At 47.6% G+C, this 24371-nt stretch overlaps 2 protein-coding genes across 6 annotated transcripts in view; one reads left to right on the top strand and one right to left on the bottom strand.

The window, feature by feature from the left end:
* Positions 1-2405, bottom strand: part of TSNAXIP1 (translin associated factor X interacting protein 1) — a 52026-nt gene extending 49621 nt beyond the window's left edge. For all 5 annotated transcript variants that reach the window (XM_032788503.2, XM_032788505.2, XM_032788504.2 and 2 more), the window contains exon 1: positions 2314-2405. In XM_032788503.2, the coding sequence (XP_032644394.1) occupies positions 2314-2381 (68 nt within the window). In that variant the 5' untranslated portion in view covers positions 2382-2405. The remainder of the gene's footprint in view (positions 1-2313) is intronic.
* A 943-nt stretch (positions 2406-3348) lies between these two features.
* The window catches only part of RANBP10 (RAN binding protein 10), a 161586-nt gene continuing 140563 nt past the window's right edge, over positions 3349-24371 (top strand). Inside the window, 4 exon segments of the mRNA XM_075073672.1 lie at positions 3349-3395; positions 3397-3509; positions 3512-3586; positions 4599-4710. Of these exon segments, the coding sequence (XP_074929773.1) occupies positions 3379-3395; positions 3397-3509; positions 3512-3586; positions 4599-4710 (317 nt within the window). The 5' untranslated portion in view covers positions 3349-3378.

Below are 24371 nucleotides of genomic sequence, written 5' to 3'. Positions count from 1 at the left end.
TGTTAAATGCAAATATTACAGAATGTACTTTTTATTGTAAATGTGTATAATTGTGGCTAACATGTTATACTTTGAAAGGACAAAACCTATCACCTATGGCATAAGACTGAGACATTCTGAAGTATTGAGGGGGAGGGATAGCTCAGTGGTTTGAGCATTAGCCTGCTAAACCCAGGGTTGTGAATTCAGTCCTTGAGGGGGCCGTTTGGGGATTGGTCCTGCTTTGAGCAGGAGGTTGGACTAGATGATCTCTTGAGGTCCCTTCAAACCCTAATAATCTATGAATATGTCTGCATACCAATGGTCCTTCATTAGGAGCCTACAGCCAGCATGATTTGTGATAATATCAGATCTCACAAACTAAACAGGGCCAGTCCTGGTCAGTATATGGGATGAAAGACCTCAGGTGATGTTAATATTAAATTTACTCTTGAGGGAATTCTGCACCACTGTGCATATGCAGAATTCATGTCCCCCTGGAGATTTTTTTTCTCCACAGAATATAGATTCTGCTGGAGAGGTGCTGCAGTTACACCTTTTGCCCACCAAGGGCTGCTGTGGCACCAGAAGAGAGGGCAGCCAGCCAGCAGCTGTGTTCCTCACAGCTGGGCCAAGTGAGGAGGCATGGGAGCAGAGCCGTTAACAAAGAATTTTTGTGCTCAAGGCAAGGGCTAGCTCCAGGCCCTTCGGCAGCAATTCAGCAGCGGGTTCCTCAGTCCCTCTCGGAGGGAAGGACCCACCGCCAGGAGCGGCGCGAGGGTTTTTGGCGCCCTAGGCTTGCTGGTCCCATGGCTCCGGTGGATCTCCTGCAGGCGTGCCTGCGGACGGTCCGCTGGTTCTGCGGCTCTGGTGGACCCGGCAAAGGCATCCTTGTGGACGGTCCACTGGTCTCGCGGCTCTGCTGGACCTGCCGCAGGTGTGCCTGCGGATGCTCCACTGGAGCTGGGGGACCAGCGGACCGTCCGCAGGCACGCCTCCAGGAGGTCCACTGGAGCAGTCTGCCACCCTCCCAAATCCTGGTGCTCTAGGCGACCGCCTAGGTCGCCTAAATGGAAGTGCTGGCCCTGCTCACCGCCAAATTGTCACCAAAGAACGAATGAAGCGGTGGGAGCGATTCAGTGAGAGATCCTTACCTGACTGAGGGACCCACTGCTGAACTGCCAGCAATCGCGGCTATTTTTCCCCACCTCCGCCCCGCTTGGGCAGTAGAGCTGTGCCCCTCTGCTTTGCACACCCGAGACAAGTGCCTCACTCGCTTGCCCTTGTTACAGCACTGCATGGGAGAGACAGAGTGGGGCACACAGGACTGGTGGGGGGTATTTCACAGACCCACTAGTGGGGGGACAGACTGAGGTGCAGGCTCAGGAACTAGTGATATGACAGCATTGAGCCAGGGGCTGAAGGGAGCAGGGGTTGCAGGGCCACACGGAGTTGGGGGGGGGGGGTGCAGGACAAATGTGCCTCACTGAATGGGAGAGGCTAGGGGTCAACCAGAGTTTGTATGGGGGAGGCTCCCCAACTCCCAAACAATCCCTCCCCCCACTGAAAAAAACCCCATTCCATATTTCTCCCACCCACACCCGACAATCCTCCAAGTTCACCTCCAGGCTCCTTCCTTCTCCCTCAGTTCCTCCTTTACCTCTTACCCTCAAACCTTTGCACTGCCTCTGGGAGGTTTGAGAAATACCTTTCTGTATTGTAGTTTGAATGAATTATTACTCAAAGTTCTGGACTAATATGCCTAGTAAGGAATCTCTTTGTCAAAAAACATATCCTGAGTCTTGTTTTGTGTGTCTGTATCGTTACAGACATTCTTGCGGGCAGGTGTTTTGAAATAAATGATACAAATAACTGAAACTGACATGAATATATCCTGTTACATTGACAACTAAAATATGCAGAATTTTAAAATACGGCGCATGCCATTTTTAATAGTGGGGGCGGACTTCCCCTAGGGAGCATCAGTCCAACGGTGCCCAACGTGCTGGACCGGCTCTCGGGTGGAGGCGGCGCAGAGCCAGCTCCTTCCAGCGCCAGCAGCAATGTCTGTGAGCCTGGCCTGGCTCCCGCTCACCCCGCGCGCCCGTCACCGCTGCGCTGCGCTGCGCCTCCCCGGCCGCGCGCCCTGCTTGGACCCAGCCCGCGGAAGACGCCGCGTAAATAAAGCGCCGAGTAACTGTGGCTCCCTCAGCAGCGCGGCCCTTCTTCCGCCCCGCCCGGCTCGGGCAGCCCCGCGCGGGAGCTGTGTCCTCCCTCAGGCCGAGAGCGGCTCCCCGCGCACGCGGCGCTGACGCCGGCTCCCACCGACCTTACCCAGGCGAAGGGGCCAGGGCCATGGCCGGGCTCGGACACGGCGCGGGGGTTGTTGACACGGTCACCATGGAGACAAGCCCCGCCCGCCTCCCAGGACCCCATCACTGCCATAGCTGGCCGGCGGCCGCCTGACAAAGGGGTGGGCGCCCGTCCGAGCGAGTGGGGTCGTGTCGTGACAGAGCCCAGCTTGGAGGGCGGGGTGTCAGTAGGGGCGGCTGAGCCCGCTTGAGGTGTCCCCGCCGAGCTGACCTAGCCCGCCAGCGTGCGCCCCGGGCAAGGCGACGGCTACCTGGAAGGGGGCGTAGGGGGATCCTCTGGTGAAGGCGGAGGGCGGGCTGTAGGGTACTTGGGGAAAGGGGGGTGGAGAGGCCGTAGGGGGATACCCTGGGAGGGGCGGGGGGCGGACTGTAGGGGAATACTTGAGGAAAGGCGGGGGAGGGGTTCAGCCCGCAGGGGTACCGGGGGAAGGCGGGGTGGGAGCAGGGCGGGTACTAAGGCAAGGCGGAGGCGGGTAGGATGCAGGGCGGGTACCTTAAGGCGCGGGGCGGTAGAGGCAGGGCGGGTACCTTAGGCAACGCGGGGAGGAGGGTGCGGGGGGTACCCTAGGGAAGGCGGAGGGCAGGCTGTAGGGGAGAACGCAGGGGGTAGTTACCCTCCGGAGCAGGGTTGGTGTGTGCGTCAGGGTTTAGCCCGGGAGGGTGTTTCCCGGGACGAACGTTACGCGGGTCCGCACACCGGTATTCCCGGGGCACAGTCTGAACACGGCGCCGTGCCTGGCTCTCCGGCGGCGTTCTGGGGCTTGTAGTGCCCGCGCCGCCTTGCTAATGAGGACAGCATCTAGAGCGAACTCTCGTTCCCAGCGTGCAGTGCGCCACAGCGCGAGGGGCGGGGCCCTTGCGCGGTGCCTCTCGGAGCTGTAGTCCAGGCGTGCGGGAAGTGGCTTGTCAGGGGCGGGGAGCGGACTCGGATTCCGTCGGGCCGTGGACCTATTGGGCCGGGCCGCAGCCATTGGCTGGCGGAGGAGCTGGGCTCGCTCCCCGTCCGGTGACACAAAGCGAATCCAAGATGGCGGATCCGGGCGCGGAGCTTGCACGGGGGGACGCGGGCGCTGCCGTGCCCGCCCGAGGAGCAGGAGCTGAGCCAGCGCCTCCGCCGCCTCTACCCGGCCGTGAACCAGGCCGAGACGCCGCTGCCCCTCCTGGACCCAAGGACAAGTACAACACATGGCCTCTCGCAGGGAACCTGCGCGTCCATACAAAGGGGCCGGCAGCGCGCCGGGAGCCCCGGGCCGGATCCGGCCGCCTCGGGGCAGCCGAGGTGCTGGGGCCGGGGGAGGCCGGCCCCAGGTGGTCCAGGGCAGCCGGGCCGCTGCGGGGGGCGGGGGCCTGGGCGCAGCCTGCGCCTCTCTGGGAAGAGGGGCCCGGGGGGCAGACCTGGAGTCGGGCTCCTCCCTGCCCGGGCGGCCCCCCGCTGAGAGGAGGGGGCGGAACCGGGCCGGGCAGAGGGATGGTAGTTCGGGGATCATGTGTCCACCCCCCCCAACTCACTCGCTACCACAAATCACGCCGAACTGCCCCTCGGACTTTTGGGGGGGATGTTTGGGGCTTGAGCCGTCCCTGGGGTTTTCCTGGACTAAGGAGAGCTAAAGCGGCGCTGAGCCCAACCCCCCTGTTCCTGCCTTATATAACACTTTGCGGTGTCATTTAGCTGGCGGCCCGGCTTCTCCTCTGTAAGGCTCTGCCTCTGTAGGGTCTCCTGTTGTCTCTGCCACCCCCTTATAATGCTGGCTAAAGGGATTCCCTCCTGGGTATCTCCATCACTTGAGTTCATAGAAAACCAGTCAAGTTCAGAGCTCTAAGACCCATGATTTCGTGTTTCTCCCCTCCCCACTGTGATGGAGGCTGCCTTTCCAGAATAGCTGGAGAGAGCTGAGCATTCTTCGCCCCTTAGCCTAATAAACACTTATGTCATGTTCATCTTGCACAATTGGTATGTTTTGGGTGCTGAGATTTCAAAACCAGGGATGATAGTATGCTTTTTTTTCTCAGTACCTTAAGAGGATAGGCAAAGGAAAAGCTGCAGGAGCACATATTGTAGGTTATTTACATGGTGGCACTGCAGGCTTGTGTCTTCTTTTAACTGACCGAGGAGTCATCTTCTAATTTCTCAGATGGAGAATGAATTTTGCTGTTGCAAGTCCTTTGCTCTGTTCATGTGGTGTTATTGTGAAATGAAGGGCCTAGGACCTTGCACCCATAAGTACTCATTATTCAATTCTTTCCTAGGTCATGGGAAAAATCACAAAGACGCTGCATCAGTCAGGGCTACACACCCCATCCCTGCAGCTTGTGGCATTTATTACTTTGAAGTGAAGATTGTCAGTAAAGGTAGAGATGGGTAAGTGCACTGCTCTGATTTGATTCCAGTGTTTTATATGTGTTTACTAGCTCTGTTTTGCTCAGTCTCCCTTGTTATAAGGGTTAGAGGTCACTCAGATGACATTTATAATAGGCAGATATGTGGTGAGTTGTTATGTCTGTGTAGTCAACAGGTGGCAAGCCAATAATATATATTGGAATGTAGCTGCTCCCTGTGCTGTTTTGTATGGGTAATTATGACAACTTGAGAAGTATTAAGCCTCTACTGCAGTTTGAAATTCAATAGTGTTCCTGTTGTTTCAGTAATGTCTGAATAACTAATAGACTGCTGGAACTGAATAAACAAATATTGCAACATCCTTGATAGCTGGACTGGTTTCCTGTATCACCTAATGTCAGGGGAAATGGAAAATTGTCTCTGTTTCTCAAGTCTGGGAGGGGACAGCCCATAAACTGAAATATTTCCCTTCAAGGATTCACTCATGTCAAGATATGTGGAAACTTTGCTAAATAATTAGGGGGATGTGAGTGAATGAGGGAGTGACATGGGTCATTAATCACTGAGAATTGCTACTTTGTAGAGCCTGGTCTGTACTAGAGTGTGGCTGACCCAAATACATTGCTCATAGGTGTGAAAAATCCACACCTGTGAGTGATGTAGTTAAACGGACGTAATCCCTGTTTTAGACAGCACTAGGTCAAGGGAACAATTTGCTGTTGACCTGTGTGATAAATGAGAGGGAGGATAGCTCCCTTTTGTGGACACCCAGCCAGCCAGTTAGCTATGAAATCCCTCTTGGAAGCTGTTATCTACTTTCTTTACCTGTAAAGGGTTAAAAAAGCCCTTCAGTAAAAAGAAGGGAGGGGACACCTGATTAAGAGCCAATGGGAAGGCAAGAACTTCTTTGAAATTGTGGGGGAAACTTTCCCTTTGTTGGTGTGGTGTTCTCCGGAGAGAGGAGAGGAGATGCAGAGCAGGAACTGAGCTGGACTATGATGTAGGAAGCTTTAAGCCAGATATGAAAAACCATCAGTTCATGCCTAGAGATTGCTTATCTGAAACCCCAGATATGTAAATCAGTCAGGGAAGGTCTATGAAGACATGATTAGGGTTATTTCTTTTATTTCTTATGGGTTTGTGGGCTCCCCTATGCTAGCCCCAGTTACTTTTGTTTTGCTTTTAACTTTTAAGCTGAACCTCAAGAGAGCTATTTTGATGCTTAATTTTTGTAATAGTTTTTTTTTTTGATCTGGCAAAAAGCGTAAGTTCCAGATGTATTTTCTTTCTTTTTGTTTTTAATAAAATTTTTCTTGAGGATGCCCCACAGGAAGGAATTTCCAAGTGCGCCTTTCTGAGGTCTCAGAAGGATTGGTTGTTTTTTTGTTTTTCTTTGCATTTGGGTGGTGGCAGCATCTACCCATCCAAGATCAGAGAGAAGCTGTAACCTTGGGAGTTTACAAGCCTAGAGTGGCCAGTATTAATTTTTAGAATCTTTGCGGGCCCCCACCTTCTGCCCTTAAGTTGCCAGAGTGGGGAATTGGCCTTGACAACCTGTCTGCCTCCTTTCTGGATAGTGGGAGAACTCCTCCCATCACTGTAGGGATGTCTACACCGAAGTGCTAAAGTAGAGCAGATGCAGGACTGCTTCTGTGCCGCTGTTGTGTTTCAAGTGTAGACGTTCCCTAGCTTTATTCACACAAGCCAGCCAGCCTCCTGAAAGGCCCAACTGAGAAACGAGGACACTTCAGGGCTGGCTTAGTGACTAATATTCTGATACAAACCCTACTTCTAATGCTGGCTCTAGCCCTCAGTGTTTGGAAGTGTAGCAAAGGGTGATGCTTTCCAAATCTGAGCTCTGGAAGAGCTTGAACCTTGTGTCTCAACTATTACGTTTGCTGGATGAAAAGGAGTAGCAGTAATTGAGCTCTGGGACGAGGTCAGTCATCGTGTCCAGAAGCTATCCATGTGCAGTGAGAAGAAGAGCTATCTAAAGAGAAGAAAACAAGGCCTTTGTGAATGTAGGTTGGGTCTGTGTGTCTTCTACCATCAGTCCTGGCCCTGGATTTCCACCTGATTAGGTTGTTTTCTGAAGGCTGATTACACCATCGAGGTTAGTGACAGGCAACAGCTGTGGGATTGGGAAATCCTAGTGCTGGAGGCAGAATGCCAAAATCATACTGTTCTTCCCATTAAATCTAGCCATTGAAATAACATAGGTTCCTATGGGCTGACTTTGGATTGATTTTTCCAGTCCAGCGTCATGCTCCATAGGGCAGGAACGGCTGGAAGCACAGCAGAGGTGGTACATTGTGTCCATGGTATTGGAAGCAGAATGTGAATGTTGTCACTTTACAGTGTTCTCCAAGAGAAAGTTCAGTGAGTAGTGTTGAGTACTTAATTTGAAACCCATCCAGCCCTCTGTTATATGTTTATCACTAAATTTAAGCATTTTTCTGGGGGCAGAATTAAAGGATGTATTGGGAGACATGGGTTTCTGCTCGGGATGTTAGGGGAAAAACTAATGTAGTGTTGTGTGGTTAGCAAGCATGGTGACTGTTGCGTCTGGTTCTCATCACCTGGCTTGTGTAGATGAGCTAGCCAGGAGAAAATTGGTGCCCACCTGCTGTACAAGTATTTTGTGTTGGCTGAAGTGTGAACACACGTGTAGCTATCCAGAGGGGAGAATGATATAGGGTGAAATTGGTACAATACAGGAGCCCTGTGCAGGTGTGAGGACACATTGGATACAAGGCAGTGTAAGGGATTGTGGGAAGGAGAGTGAGGAACCTAACCAAAATCAAATCATGGGCGCATGGTTTCTCATTTAGTGAGGATTGAAATCAGGAGATGAGACTGTTTATCAAAAGAGCTTCATAGGGGCCTTCTGCTAGCTTAGATTGCTGGGTCTAGGGATGGCATGGTATTTACCAGAGGTGTGTTTTATCACCCAGTGAAAAACTAGTTAATCCGAATTTAAGGCATTTTCTGTTTTAAAAACTGTTCCATTGATGCGCACCATGTTACACTTAGTTTTAGTTACCTAATCAAATTGTGGTTGCATAAGATAGTAGATTTGTAGGTTAATTTATGATTGTACAATCAAAAAGTAAAATGCATTAGGATTAATACTAATATGTACTGAATATTGAAATGTCTGTATATTTTGATTTGGTATTTTCTCAAAGAACTTATGCATGTTATGACTCATATTTCAGTTTTCAATATTGTGTAAACAGGAGTCGAAAACATTTGATTACATGAAAACACCATTAATGCAGAATTGTAGGCTTGATGCATTAAGCAATCAGGAGCATGTAGAGTTGCAAACTTCCAGTCCAAGTCCATCTGGCCATGTAGCATACAGGCTATATGTATTATATGCTGAACCATAACCAATTGGCAGCGTCCCCCCATGCTCTGTATGTTTCCCCCGATGACCAACGACTGACACATCAAACTGTTTGTATCACCTTTCTTTAATATTTTCTATTAAACTTTTAATTCTGTAGCTGATGGACCAAGCCTAGTCCTCAGTTTTGATTGGTGTCAAGTATCAGAGGGGTAGCCGTGTTAGTCTGGGTCTGTGAAAGCAGCAAAGAATCCTGTGGCACCTTATAGACTAACAGACATTTTGGAGCATGAGCTTTCATGGGTGAATACCCACTTCACCGGATGCATGCATTCACCCACGAAAGATCATGCTCCAATACGTCCGTTAGTCTATAAGGGGCCACAGGACTCTTTGTTGGTTTTTATTGGATGTATCCAAAGTTTGAAGAGATTCATTCTGTGCTTGCTGAACTTGCTGGACACAGTTCGAATTATTTTTTTCAAGTTTCCCAGTTTAACCCGCCCTGTCCTAAACTGTTTTTTCCCCCCCAGGAAATTGCCAGCCATGGTAGGGATTCCAGTTTGGATTGCATTAGTAGTAGGAGTAAATATTTATATTATGAACGCACCCTAAGGCACAGTTAGTTTGTCCTTAAGGTGCACTAGGTCCATCTCATGTGGAGATGGCAGAATCATGTAAACTTGCTGGTTGACTCCCGAGAACATAGCTCTTGATCTTGACAAGCCATTTCTCTGTTGCACATCATAATAATGTTATGAAGTACACAGCCATGTCTACCAACACTGTAGTGGTGTAAAAATCAAATGTCACAGTAAGCCTATGGCAATGACACGACCGCACCATACCAATACAATGTGCTGGAGAATTTGCCAAGACCTTGTTTTGACGTTGAAGGCATGTCTGTGCTTGTTTCCCTGTTGCTGGAGGAGGGAGAAATTAGATGCACAGCTGCATTGAGAGTGCTCAGGCTGAAACCTAAAGCCACAAAAGCATGTAGGTTCTGTGTTGTGGCTGCCACAGAACCCATAAAGCTTGCTTATCTTAGGCATTGCAGTACTGGATCCTGTATCAGAGGCTGTGCAGCACTATGCATACTGCGCTAACTTTTCAAAGATCTCCCAGGGTATGTAACATCTCAGGTCTGGGACCCTTTGCTATATTGTGCTGTGGAATCTGGAAACAATAGAACAGCTACAGCCCCACTAACTCAGAACATCCTTTTGTTGGCTTTGTCTCATCCTTAATGTTTTACTTTTCTAACTGTCGGTTTGGTGCCTAGAGTATCGGTAACAGTGCGTCAGGTGTATGTGTCTATACCGCTACTGAGTTTGTCAGTGCTTGGTACAGCCGTGATGCTAATGACTTCAGTTTAACGAAGATGAATCCATAATTGAATAAGGAGGAGAGAAGAAGAGTGTTCCAATAGTATCCAAAATCCCTTAGAAAGCAGGTCAAGGGGACTCGAAGTTTGTTTCCAAGCTTCCTACTTCAAATCCATAATGTCAGCATTGTAGCTTGTACATCTTTAAACATGCTGTTTCTTGCTGTATTGACAGCCATTTAGTTTGATGATGGAATGAGGGATGTGTAGTGCTGCTCACTAAATTAACATTGCTGGGTACTGTGATGTCTTATTTGCACATGTTTTGAAATGGCTAAAGGATCAACTTGCAGAGGAAGGCTGGCTGGATTAGGGTGCTGGGAGAACCAGTTTCAGTAAGTGTGGTTGTGGTTTCAGATGGGGATGTCTGAATGTGATTTTGCTTAGCATGAACGAGGTTACTTTGTTTTATTAACTGCCTTGGAGATGTGACTTTTCTGATCTGTAGGCTGTAGTGAGTGGCATTATGGCAAGACTCCATGGCCAGGCCTAAGTAAAGTGGTTGCACTTGCCAACATATGTTGCTAGGCAGTGGACTAGAGGCCACTCTGGATCAGCTTTCACTGTATAAAAGGAGCATTCTGAGGGAGTCAGATTACTAGCTTTTATTTCACCACATGGCACCAAATTTTGCTTTTCTATAATACCTTTTTAGATAAAGGGGAGTTTATGAACTGGCGCCAGAAACTGATGTGCCTTGGGCTAGTGCTGCCATCATGCTAGGGTTATCTGATGGTGATAAGGTGGTACTGATGGGAGGCAGGGCTAACAAACTTTCACAATACTTGTTCTCATTCAGTAAGCTCTTTGGACCCTCGGCGGAGCTGAATTCTTGGAGACTCTGGAGGTGGTAGGAACTGAAAACTTGTTGGTAGCTCTTGACCAAGATGCAGACCAGCACTGTTCTCTGTCCACTAACAGAGCGGCTTCCCTCCATGTTGTCTTTCCGTACTGTTTAATACAGCTGTTGTCTAAAGGTGCTCTGCTGGGGGACTGCATGCACATATAGAAGCCACATAGATGTGTTTCCTGGCCCTTCTCCATCTAGAGGCTGCTCTGTTGTCTAAGCATTGGTAAACATTGGCTTGGGTCCCAGGTGGATGTTACAAAACAAAGTGCAATATTCAAAGAGCACTGCCTGGTGCCCCATAAGGAACCCTTGCCCATTTTAGAGCCTGTTGGGTTCACCCACTCTCCTCAGCTTTACTCCCTCCACATTCCAGGCTGTGAGTTGTGACCGCCACCCTTCTGGCTAAGGAGACTGACAGACTGGGGCTCACTCTGGAGCCTGGCTGTACTGTTCCTCAGTTTGTCAAATAGATGTGATGTCCAGGGAGGGCTGTGCTGCAACCTCTGTGGGCCTAGGGGCAAGAGCTCAGGACTTGAAGCCACACCTGGGTGCCTCTCTGTGGCAATTCAGAGCTACCAGAGAGCTATTCTGCAAATTCTTCATGGCTGGAAGCACAAGCTCTCTCCCAGGGACTGTGTCCCATCTGTATATTACTGCAGTATGTCGTTTCACTCTCCTATGGTTTGGAGCTGATGTAGGGCACCAAGAAACTTATAAAACCTCAATCTCAGATGAGTGTCTAGGACAGGGGTCGGCAACCTTTCAGAAGTGGTGTGCCGACTCTTCATTTATTCACTCTAACTTAAGGTTTTGTGTGCCGGTAATACATTTTAATGTTTTTAGAAGGCCTCTTTCTATAAGTCTGTATTATATAACTAAACTATTGTTGTATGTAAAGTAAACAAGGGTTTCAAAATGTTTAAGAAGCGTCATTTAAAATTAAATTAAAATGCTGATCTTAACGCCACCAGCCTGCTCAGCTCGCTGCCAGCCTGGGGTTCTGTTCACCTAGGCCGGCAGCGGGCTGAGCAGGACCTGTGGCTGGGACCCCAGACCTGGGGGGGGTGGGGTTCAGGGGTCAGGACAGACGGCTGGTGGGGTTCAGGGCAGAAGGCTGGGGTGTGTGGGGGGTTCAGGGATCAAGGCAGAGGGCTGGGGTGTGTGGGGGAGGGTTCACGGGTCAGAGCAGAGGGATGGGGCTGTGGTGGTGCAGGGCAGAGGGTTGGATGTGTGGGGGAGGGTCAGGGCAGAGGGATGGGGTGCTCAGCTGGTAGGGGTGCTCCCAGCCCCCTTCCCTGAGCTGCTCATGGCAGGGGGCTGGAAGGGATGTGCCCTGTTCCACTCCCTTCCCCAAGACTCCATCCCTAGCTCTTCTCTGCCTCCTCTACGGAGCTGCTGGCTGGCTGCCGCTCTTCCGCCTCCCCCTCTCAAAGGCCATCAGCTGATTGGCGCAGCAAAGGAGAGGGGGAGGGGCAGGAAAGCACCACGCTGGGGGAAGAAGCGGGAGAGGGTGAAGCTTGGCTGCTGCAGGACCAAGCTTCTGCCTCCTGCCCCTGCAGGGGAGAGCGGTGGACGGGGAGGCTGAGTGGGGTGGGGGCCAGGACCACGGCAGGCAGCTGCGTGCTGTTCAAAATCAGCTTGCGTGCCATAGGTTGCCGACCCCTGGTCTAGGAGGACTGGACAGGACATGTTGTTTGCTGACACTGCTTCTTCTTTAAGGAGGTGCCATGCTCCTCATCTCTTGGAGACTGGAGAGGAGGAGCTGAATAGGCTGGCCTGCTACAGGGGAGATCCCAGCAGTCTGCTGCAATTGGTTCCAAGCTCCCCTAAGACTTGCTGGCCTTTCAACTTCCTGTGTCGTCCTAGCACGCTCTTGAGTGTCAGCAGTTAGCATGACTTGATTCTTGGTGTCCGGTGGCTTACCTTATTTAGCAGAGCTGGCAGAACTGTTTGTGGTGACTCTTCTGTTCATGACCTGTCCACAAACAGATCACAATTTTATCAGTGTCACATTCATAACTGTTTAGCCAGTAGGCTTTGCAAACAGCGTTGAGGTTTTTGTGAACTATTCATGTCTTGTGCTCCTGTGTGTATCTATTTGAGCAGTTTGATTGGTCACAGAGTCACAATGCATTTGCTCCCCGGATTGGCTGAACTACACCTGTAAACAGGAACCTTGGCTGAAGAGCTTCTTGGAGTGTGGAATTTTTCAGGGACAGGGTGGGGGACAGTTTACAGAGAGGCTTAGGAGCTAAGCTGGTTTAGTCAATTTTGGGACATTTAAGATCTTTTTCTGTCCTCCGTTGCACAGAATAATTATCATATTTGGCTAAGTATGTTATACCCCAGATTTAAAAATAGCTGGATTTCTTCATGACTAAAGGAGAGAGAAATATAAAGGCCAGATTTATTTGCTGTTTAGCAGACTTATACCAAGTAATCTCTGCTTCCTTCCCCCTTTTCCCTCACTTGCGGTGCTGCTTTGCCAACTTTGTTTCTTTTTAGCTTGTAGTGAATCTGATGGCTCTCCCGGACAGCTGCCTTTAGACAGCATTCTGATGGCTCCCAGATGCCAGCAGATCCATCTCTCTGGCCTCTGCTTTCAGTAGTGGGGGTTTTACAGCATGGTTGTCCCTGGGTGTCAATCCATTGCTGGGCCATACTAGTTCCATATTTTTGCAGATGGACATGTTCAGAATTCTTTGTCCAGTGTGTAATCATTCCCCGTGTTTGCTTGTGCTGAATGATCCCTCACTTTTCTTTAATGTTTCCATGTTTTCAAATTACTGGCTTTCCTCTTCTTTTTAGTCTTGTCTCTGACATCCTTATTCCCAAGCAGCCAGCACGTACAGGGAAGGCTGTGGGAGCATTTTGAGAGGGAATGTTCATTTGCATGCTAATACTGACGTTTGCCTGAACAGAAGCTGCTCCCCAGACATTTAAGCAAATGGAAAAAACCTGAATGTTCATGGCAAAACGACCAAAAAGGAATGAATGTGGCTAGAATTGAGTCACAGTTCAGATTGTGAACGTGTTCGCAAACAATCTTGCCGAGCTCTGCTGCTGACTCTGCTGCTGACTCTGCTGCTGACTACTCTGTGCTAATCCTTCGCTGCGCCGAAGTGCGCACAGGCTTTAGGTTTCTTTGTAACTCTCACTTCAACTGATAATACGTGGCATTGAGCGCTCTTTTGTGCCCTGCAGTATTGCTTTGCTAAGATTTTATCGGCTGGAGCACTCCTGAAAGCAGAGCTTGAATTTAATAGCGGTCTGGTGTTCGGAGAGGGCTGGGATCTCTGGAATGTGTTTCAGAAGAAAAGCTTGTGGTGAGCACTGGCAATGCAAGTTTTGAGGGTGAGAGATCAAACCCCACTGGAAGCAGAGAAAGCAAGGGTGTCTTATCTTTACTCTTTCTCAATTGCAAGACCTTTCTCAGCCTTGTACCTGGCTTCCTCCTGTTACCTCACTGTAGAGCACTTGGCTGTGGTGCAGTTGTGATTAATGCCCTAAGGGGCACATGGAGTGAGGAATCTCTTTCGGGTTTTATGCTGGACTGGTTTCTCTTGTCCTACTGAAGATTAGTTTACCAGGTCAGGCATTTATTTATTTGGCGTATGCAATCCGGTCAAGCCAACCCATAGTATTCTTATCAACGATGTTCAAGGCACAAAGACCTCAGGAAGTTGCCATTTTGAAGTTCTCAACAATATGTATCATGGTTTGTGACTGGCCACATGGACATAGTGAACAGTCTCTAAAACACCACTGAAATTCTGCTGCAGCACAAATTCCACGTCCGGTATGAAACCAGTTAAGAAGGCTCCATTACCTTTGCGGTAAATCGCATTGAGTGGTTCCAAGACAAGATAATTATTTGTCACTTTCTCTGCGGACCATGAAGCTCGCCATGCATCCTCTACTGTAAATCCCTCTCCTGATAAACTTATCCACAACAGATGACAGGGAGGGCAGATGCCCATGCGGTGGATTAAACAAGTCTTTAATTAACGGTAGATGTGGCATATCATGCAACTTCATCACTAGCTTGGCTGTGCTTTCCTCTCTGTGAACACTGAATGGAGCAATATTGTAGAGAGCTGGTAACCATAGTAGAGGAGTAGTTGAAATAATATGCATGGTGGATTAAGTTGTATGTTGATCATCTTAGTGTGAGATGAGCGAACCCGTGCTGGAGCTCAGTATCTGCTGCTGAATAAGAATGCCAAGGCTCTGAAGTGCATAATATTTGGGCCTTGGCGCCCCATTTCATTCTGGCCAGTTTGCTGAACAAGTCGTTGTGCATTTTGACCTTAGTCGCTGTGTTTGTAAGATGGTCACAATATGTGAGAATGCTACCCAACATGACGGCTAGATAGTCCTGTTTTGAATCATGCTTTAGTCTCTGACCATTCAGAACTTCCATATAGAGACAGGAGCAAAGGTCTCCTTGCTCTTCAGAGTACCAGCTATCCAAATAAGCCATGATGACAGTAGCACAGTGGACTCTTTTGAACTTGAGATCATTTTTTCAGTGTCAATCATCCAATCTCAGGGTTTGAATTCACATTGTCTCTGCTAGGCTGTGCTTGGCCTTGTATCCTTGATAGAATGGCTTGTTTTCATTTAGCAGCCTTCAGACTCCCATCTGCACTAGAAAAATCGCCTGTTGCTGAGCATCCCAGCTTCTCGTTAGCCAATGAAACCTCTTGAACCACTGATGTACACAGGGCAAAACAGTTTTTAGCAAGATTAGTGTGATTGGGACCATGCTTTGTTAGTCTACAGGACAAATAGGATAACATTTGAACTCATCTGGTCTACAATCAAAATGAATAAGCAGTGAATGAATGTGGTTTGCAGTCACCAATTGCTGAGGTAGTTAATCATAGAGTCATAGAGATGTAGGACTGGAAAGCTACCTCAATAGATCTAGTCCGATCCCCTATGTTGAGGCAGGACTAAGTATTATCTAGACAAGTGTTTTTAAAGAAAAGGTTAGACAACCTCTGAAGACAGAGATTCCACCATCTACCTAGATAACTTGTTTCAGTGATTAACTACCCTACGGTGGGGTCCCTCCCCTCTCCAAACCTTGGTTCACTTGTAATCATTCTTGATGGGATATTGTGAATTCCCACCATTTCCCTACCTATCTCCTCTTCTCCGTACCCCGGGGCCTGTATTATGGCAGTGTTTAATTGTTATCTGTGGTGAACTAAATTGGGATTCTCCTTTGAGCCAGGCAATGGTGAGTCTAAAGTACTGGTTATAGAACAGTGCAGTTTTTATTCCATGGTGTCATGTTGCTCTGAGACTCACTATATTCAGCTATAGATGAGTACCGAGTGTTTTCAAAGCCATCATCTCATGAGCCATTGGTGCCCAAAACATTTTATACAGCTGGGAAGCTGAAGTTCTCTGCTTTTTAACAGGATAAGGCATGCCTCAAGCATGGAAGGGATGACTGGGTTCAGGTCTTAAAATAATGCCATTCTGATTGCCATCTTTTTCCTTACTTGAGTCTGACCTGATTTTAGCATCTAACTCAAACAGCAAGAACTAGAACCTAAAGCCTTATGCCGTACGAACAACTTGAGGTCCCATCATTATAATAATATGAAACATTAATCTCTGATTCTAGCTATTTGTGAGATCTGAAGCTAAAATCATGTTAGAACTCAGCTGGTGTTGAGAAAGCAATTTAATTGGAAGGACAGGATTTTAGGGTCTAGTAATTTATTTGTGAAGGAGTATAAATGCTTTCAGAACCCAGTAAGCTTTCCATACACTAGTCTAGTTCAGACTTTGAACAATTTACCAAAGATTGTGGTGGATTCTTTGTCACTGGCTATTTTTAAACCAAGATTGGATGTTTTTTGAAAAGATCTGCTCTAATTCAAACAGGGATTATTATGAAGAAGTTCTATGACCTGCATTATAGAGGAGGTCAGACTAAATGGGCCCAATCATCCCTTCTGGCCTAGGAATCTATGAATAAGAAAAGGAACCCTTGTGTAACTTAATTTTTATTGCTCGGGGGCCAGTTCTGTGCATTCACCTGCTTCTCTGGTCTTCACTGGCCTATATAATAAAATGCGAAACCCAGGAATTATTGTTACATGACAGTGCTACCATTAGTCCACCACACACGCGGAGCGCGCCATTGCCTTACTGACGGTGGTGGCCTGCAAAACAAGCTAACCCATGGCGAATGCAGTCTGTGTTCTGATTCCTCTTTACTTGTGTGTAAGAGTTCTCGTTCTAGGAATACATCCTGATGTTCAGGCCTGTAACTTTTGCCTCTTGAAATTGCTGTGATTTGTAGTAAATGTCCAGTATGTTGGTGTGACACTCTCAAAAAGAAATGGGTGCCCCTGGCCTGCAGCAAGTAGACAATTGACATGTGCTCGCAACATGCACTTTCTGCCTCCATTTCCCTCTTTAAAATGGGGCTGAGCCTTGTCTACCTCATCGAGGTTGAGGCTTTTTTAGTATTTGTAAAGCACCTTGGGGAGAAAGATGGTAAATTATCACTTATCAAGGTGCTAATCATTTTCAAGCTTCTCAGAGAATTTCAAACACAAATAATCTGTGCCCCTTTGTAACTTATTGTATCTGGAGTTGTCTGGGAACCAGGGGGGAAGCACATGTTCCTTTGTGACTGAATTAATCTGCGCTCCTCTACTGTTTTATTTACTAATGGTAGCACCTAGTGTGTGCTGAGTGCTTTCCAGTCACACAAGGTGCATGATCTCTTCTCCAAGGAGCTCAGAATCTAAGAATACCAGAAGTCATGCCTTTTGCCAGTGAGGGTGTAAATACATTCCCCTACTACTGCTGCATCCCCGCCAGCCTGGGTGTACTTCCTGTGTGTGCTTAACTGTGACAGTAGACTGAAATTAGTGGAACTTGAGGATGTTCTCGGTACACTTAGCATTAAAGGGCAGGTTTGTTTTTCCCAGCTGTCTTCCTGTGCTCACACAAAGCTCTCTGAGTAGCTTGTCTTGAATGAATGCAATGGCTAGTCTGTGAAAGCCATTAGGCTGTAGGTGGTGAGGGAGCTGTTAATACAATAATACACAACATGAACTGGGATTTGTGTAGCTTTCACAGTAACTGAATATCCATATACAGAGCATGCATTGTTTGTAATGCACTTAGAAGCCTGCAAATGAAAATGACTGAATCTTGTAACATCCCCAGCAGCGTCACTTCTAAAAGGATCTGAATCATCAGTCTTTCCTTTCCTGTACCTGTGAGGGGGTCTCTGCCAACTGGCAGATCAGGGACTCTCTGTGCTCTGACGTCATGATGGCGAAGCTGTTTGTACTGGAATCTTTGGCAGGTTCCCCAGGGACTCATGCTGGCACTACAAGAAAGCCTTTCAGCTGCTGGGGTTACCTGTCACATGGATACACTTCTCCCTTCTCCTGGGGACCATTTTGCTTTGACTCACCTACAAGGCCTAAAAATTGGTTGCTTATGGGGGTTGGAGACTGAAATCTATAAGGCAGGTTTTAGAGGTTTAGATAGGGCTTTGGGTGTTGGGACTCCAGAATCCTATTCTGGCTCTACCCCAAACTCATTAGTTTTTGAAGGGCCCTTCAGAGGGCTGGTCTGAGTGGGGGAACAGCAGCATCTCCAAATGGCATATAACTTTACCTTTTAGAGGTTTGTCAGGCTTAATAAATGTGAAACACCTGGAAACCTGGTAGAAAGGTGCTACAGAAGAGCAAGTTATCTTCTGTGAAGTCTTCAAACCTTTTATAAGGCACATTTGCATTCAGTTAGCAAGAACATAGGCTACATGACCCACTATGGAGCTCTTCCCACACAAATGGTTCTACTCCATTAAAATGTGCAGTGCTATTGAGGTGGGAGGGTCATTGAGGAGATGTTCAAATGCTGTGGTGATAGCATCTGTATATTAACTCAATTTAATATGTTGTCTAAAGCTACAGCTGAGAATATATCTTTAGTCTCTGTTCCCTTAGTGAGCATTTATTCGTATCATGAAGATGTCACGTTCAATCTGACTGGCAGACTGAGAGGTTTAGGACTATGCTGCAGGTCCAGATTGAAGTCCAGCAGCAGAATTACAGGGCTGGCGGTGGCTGTGCCAGTCCTCGAAGAACAAGAGGTGCTGTGGGCCTGGATGTAGGTGCATTGACAGAGCTGTGTGCACATTCCCTTCTGACACTTTACAGTGACTGAAGCACTGAGTAATTTAGTCTAATACTTTTCATAAACTCAGTCACAATTTCCTTCCTTAAAAAGCATTGATTGGGAGCTTCTTGGGGTTAGAAGCCTGATTTGCTAGTATAGGCACCTTCATGATGGTGTCTCAGTCCTAGTTGGTAGCCTTGAGGCACTTTTGAAAAACAAATAAAAATTCTTAGGCAGAGGTGCGGTGAGGGGTCGCTGTGGTATCTGCTAGGTTATAGATAACGGAGGTGACAGTCACGCCTTCATCTGTTCTTTTGGTTAAATCATTGGCTTATTCCTTTGTGTGTGTTTCTAGGTTTTCTTCTTGAGAGGGTGGTTTATCGATGAGATGAGTGGCAGCATGATCTGAAGCTTGTGAGGGTAGGGCTCTTCCTAATCTCTCTTGTGCCTGTTGTTGAGATGGCCCTTCCTTGAGTCTTAAGCATGACCTCTTAGGACATGCCTACGCTGCAGTTAGATGCTCGTGGCTGGCATATGCCAGCTGGCCCGAGCTAAGGGGCGGTTTAATTGTGGTGTAGACACTTGGGCTTGAGCTATAGCCTGGGTTCTAGGACCCTACAAGGTGAGAGGGTCCCAGAGCTCAGGCTGCAGCCCCAAGCCTGAATGTCTGCACTGCAATTAAACAGTCCTTTAGCCCGAGTTAGCTGGCAGCCCTTGGTATCTAATTGCAGTGTAGACATACCATTAATCATAATTCAGGTGCATTTCTTCTGTGGCTGGGATGGTAGCTTTAAACAGTGCTATCTCTTACTATCTCTCCAGCCCACTGCCAGGGTAAGCATCTAAAGACTTCCTTGTTGAGCTCTGAAAGTGTAATTTTCTTTATCCCTCCTGGGCAGCTTTTACCAACACTCCTGCTAGCCAGAGTTCCCCCTCTGATGGTCTTTCAAGGACCCCCAGGAGGGGAGGCCAGTCCATGAGTGGAGTGCCCTGTGTACTCTGGCTATCTGGGCCAGAAATCTGCAACATGGCCCTTGGTTTTGGAGCTCTCAGCTATCATGAACTAAAAGTTCTGTGGCAGATACAAGTACTCCAGCAGTAGTGTGTTTAGTGAATTACATAAGAAATGTTATAAAAGCTGTACAGTATCCCCGTTCTAATGGAATATCTGGATAACAAAGTTTTTTGTTTCAGATTTTTGGACAACTGGAGGTTTCAGATTTTTGGCACTCAGGAAGTCTAGCAGTTCTGGTTTTTGGCACTGGGAGACAGATTGAGGCTTGGAGTTGGCATTTTCTTTACCTCTTCATTTTGAGTATGGCACAGGCAACATTACATTTTAGAGTAGATAGGTCTTAAGTTTGTTTTCCCCACCTGGTATCTGTCATCTTACCCAGCAGTGATAGATTATCAGGTTAGCTGGCTTCTGCTGAAATGATCAGCAGTGAAACAGGTGACAGGTTAACATTTTGAATGTAACTCTTAGGCTGCAATGTTAGTGTCCATAGAGATGAAAAGAGACAGTTTGCACCTCTTAAGCCCGGTCTACACTACGCGTTTAAATCGATTTAAAGAGCTTTAAATCGATTTAACGCTGTACCCGTCCACACTACAACACCCTTTATATTGATATAAAGGGCTCTTTAAATCGATTTCTGTACTCCTCCCCGACGAGAGGAGTAGCGCTAAATTCGATATTAACATATCGGATTACGGTTAGTGTGGACGGAAATCGACGTTATTGGCCTCCGGGCGGTATCCCCATGTGCACCACTGACCGCTCTGGACAGCAATCTGAACTCGGATGCAGCGGGCAGGTAAACAGGAAAAGCCCCGCGAACTTTTGAATTACATTTCCTGTTTGCCCAGCGTGGAGCTGATCAGCACGGTGGCGATGCAGTCTTCAAATCCAAAAGAGCTCCAGCATGACCGTACGGGAGATACTAGATCTGATCGCTGTAGGGGAGACAAATCTGTTGTATCAGAGCTCCGTTACAGAACACGAAATGCCAAAGCGTTTGAAAAAAAATCTCCAGGATACACAGCGCTGCGTGACAAGCATAACCGGGAAGCCAGAGACTCAAATGGACGCTCATGGATGGAGGGGTACTGAGACTCCAGCTATCCCCACAGTCCACAGCAGTCTCTGAAAAGTATTTGCATTCTTGGCTGAGCTTCCCAATGTCTGTAGGTTCAAACACAGTGTCTGGCGTGGTTCAGGGAATAGCTCCTCAGTCCCCCCCGCCCCCCACCACGTGAAAGAAAAGGGAAAGAAATCATTTCTTGACTTCTTTCAATGTCACCCTATGTGTTACTGAATGCTGCTGGTAGACGCGATGCTGCAGCAGTGAAGAGCAGTATCCGCTCCTCTCCCCTCCCCCGGTGGTAGTGTGCAATATGACTTGATATCCGTCGTCGCCATCAGCCCAAAAATGAGTGCTCCTGGCTGGCCTCAGGTGAGGCTGGCCGGGGGCGCCTGGTTAAAAATGGGAATGACTCCCAGTTACTCCCAGTAGATGGTACAGAACGGCTGGTAACCGGTCTTCATCATAGCAACTGGGGCTGAGCTCATCAGCCCCTCCCTTTCCTGTGTAAAGAAAAGATTCTGTACTGCCTGGACTTCATAGCAGCAGCATGCTGGTCCCTCTCTCTCCACACCGCTTAATGTTTCTGCCTGGACTGTCATAGCCCGGGAGGCTGCCTCCCCCTCATTTATCTCTCACTAACAAGTCTCTGTTTCTTATCCTGCATTCTTTATAACTTCATGACACAAATGGGGGGACACTGCCACGGTAGCCCAGGAAGGTTGGGGAGCCGAGTTCGGAAGCAAACGGGTGGTATTTGTTGCAGGGGCACCCTGTGAATACTGACACCGGAGCAGCTGTGCTCTCTGATACCCACTGGTCTTCTCTAGTACACTTGCCCCTTATTCTAGGCAGGACTGACTCTATTTTTACAAACCATAAGGGAGGGATTGACTCAGGGAGTCAATCCCAATTTTGCTTTTGCGTTGCGCCCCGGCCGATTTCAGCCAGGGGCACTCATGATAGCAGAGGACAGTACAGAGGGGAGAGATAACTGTCATTTCATTGCTCAGTTTCTCCGGCAGTAGACGGTACAGAACGACCGGTAACCATCTCTGCTATCATTTGCAAAAGCAAGTGAATGCTGCTGTGTAGCGCTGGAGTATCGCCTCTTCGTGTATCTCTGGCGGCATCCCAGTACACATACGGTGCCGGACTTTCAAAAAAAAAAAAGCTGAACGGGCTCCATGGTTGCCGTGCTATGGCGTCTGCCAGGGCAATCCAGGGAAAACGGCGCGAAAGGAATTGTCAGCTGATGTTTTCCCGGAGGAAGGAATGACTGACGACATTTACCCAGAACCACCCGCGGAACAATAATGATTCAAACCCAGAATTCCAAGGGGCGGGGGAGACTGCGGGAACTATGGGATAGCTACGGAAGAGCTACCCACAATGCAACGCTTCAGAAATCGACTTAAGCCTTCGGACCATGGACGCACAACGCCGAATTACTGTGCCTAGTGTGGCCGCATGAAATCGAATTTATAATATCAGTTTTATAAAACCGATTTTAGCTAATTCGATATTATCCCGTAGTGTAGACGTGCCCTTAGACCTGTTGTTTCAGGTTGTGTGCACCCTCAAGCAACTTCGTATTGGTTATATTTAGTTTCTTATTTTGTTGATTAACTTTGCAACTATAAGGCCTAGAATCTTAAACTTTTATTAGAATTTAGATTCTGGAATACAATTATGTAAAGAAAATGGTACCGGAATGTCTTCCTTGTTCAAACCATTTATGTGACTGCAAAGTCAATAGTCAGAACTGCTAGTGGTGAAACAGATAAACTGTCGGTAAAGGTGGGAGTGCATCAGGGATCAGCATTGAGTGCTTTCTTGTTTGTCTTGTCCTACAACTCCACAAGGAACATACAGAAGGAGACATCTTGATGTGTATTGTCTGCAGATGATACCATTCTATGCAGTGAGGAGAAAGATCACCTAGAAATGGATATATGGATATTGTTGGAGAAACCTAGGCAGGGGAAAAAGAATAGATGGTATGTAATTTCAATAACGTGAACACTAAAGAAATATCCTTGAAACTAGATGAGTAGAGAGTACTGAAAACAGAGGTTGAAGTATCTGGGTTCCAGAATCTGGGGAAACGGAGGATGAAATTAGAGCTAAGATAATAAACATCTGGGTCAAATGGAAAGAGGTAAGTCATGTAGTATGTGGTAGGAAGATACCAGTAAGATTAAAAAGGAAGTCTCTGAAATGATGGTTTATCTACTTTTAATGTATGTTACTGAGTGTTGAGCAATAAAGAAGAAACATGAACAAATGATCTGTTCCACAGAAATGTGAATGTTCAGATGGAGGAGTGGCTTAAACAAGAAAGATCAGATGAGGAATACGTGTGTTAGAAATGTGCTCAACATACATAAATGAAAAAATAAGAGAGCACTGGCTCAGATGGTTTGGTCATGTAAAGCGCAGTCCTGGCAACTATGTGGGTAAGAGTCCAAGAGATCTAGACTAAAGGAAAAAGATGAGACCAACCCAAGAAGAAGTGGTCTGATGTTGTAAAGGAAGACATGTTAGCATGTGAAGTGATAGAGGCTATGGCACTGAATAGAGAACTTCAGTGGGAGAGGACTCATAGAGTGAATCCCATTTGCTGGAATTAATGCGTGGAGGAGGAGGAATCAGCACTTGGTTATGTGACAGTTTAAGCAAAAAGGATAATTAAGTGGCCATTTACCCTAGGGGTTCTCAACCTTTTTTCTTTGAGGCCCCTCAACAGAAAAACTCCACCGCCCTGCACATGCATGGTTTTCTGCATATAAAAGCCAGGGCTGGTGTTGGGGGGTATCAAGCAGGGCAGTTGCAGGGGGCCCCATGTGACAGGAGCCCCTGCAGTGGTAAATTGCTCAAGCTTTGGCTTCAGCTCCCGGTGTGGTGGGCCTTTGGCTTTCTGCCCTGGGCCCAAGCAAGTCTAACACTGACCCAGCTTGGAGGACCCCTTGAAACCTGCTCATGGCCCCCCAGGGGGCATCAGACCTCTGGTTGAGAACCACTGATTTACATGGTCCATGTTGTGAGAAGTGTTTCCATACTGTCAAACATCTAGACTTAATCTTAACTTTGAATGTCTTGGCCTCCTAATACTTAGTTCTTGTAAAACTACAAGCTTACAACCTTAACTCAGCTTTTGTCTAGGAATAGATATGTGTTATGTATTTTCTTGATCTTACATATATCAATATGATCTTAATATCTTTTAAATAATCAAATAACAGTTCAAGCCACTTCATTCTCTTAAACTAAAAATGAAGAGGTACGATTGTTTGGGGCAGAAAAGAGGGAGGTCGACTCTTCAGTGGCAAGTGAAGGGGCTGCAGGAATCATTCAGGGGCAGTCCCTAGTGTTGAGGGAGAGACCACAACAGGGGGCTTCACTACAGGGGGTCTCTGCCCTGCCATCACATCTTGGGCCCTGTAAATCCTGGCAATGGCCTTGCACTCGCTATTGGCTTTATTGTAATAAAACGCTACCCTACCAATACCTTGGCATAAATGAGACGTTATGGCAGAAAGCATAACTGTTCATTCAGTAGCCTTTACTTGGAGATGTTATCGACAGCACTACATGTGGCAGAGTGAAGCACTGAAGTTTTAATATATTGTACTAGAATAATTGCTCCCCTCTCCCTTCCCCCCAGTATAAAAGCTGGGAACATATTGTAGATTGCCACGTATTCGCAGGGGCGAAAGGAAATGCAGGCCTGTTATTTACCAGGCTGCACGTGGCAACAGACTATATAGGTAAGAGATGCAAGGAGAGTATGGGTCACGAGGCAGACTGCAGACACACACACACACAACTAAAATCAATCAATTT

This window comes from Chelonoidis abingdonii, chromosome 19, assembly GCF_003597395.2.
Source record: "Chelonoidis abingdonii isolate Lonesome George chromosome 19, CheloAbing_2.0, whole genome shotgun sequence".
Taxonomy (NCBI): domain Eukaryota; kingdom Metazoa; phylum Chordata; order Testudines; family Testudinidae; genus Chelonoidis; species Chelonoidis abingdonii.
This window is presented reverse-complemented; position numbering and strand designations above follow the sequence as displayed.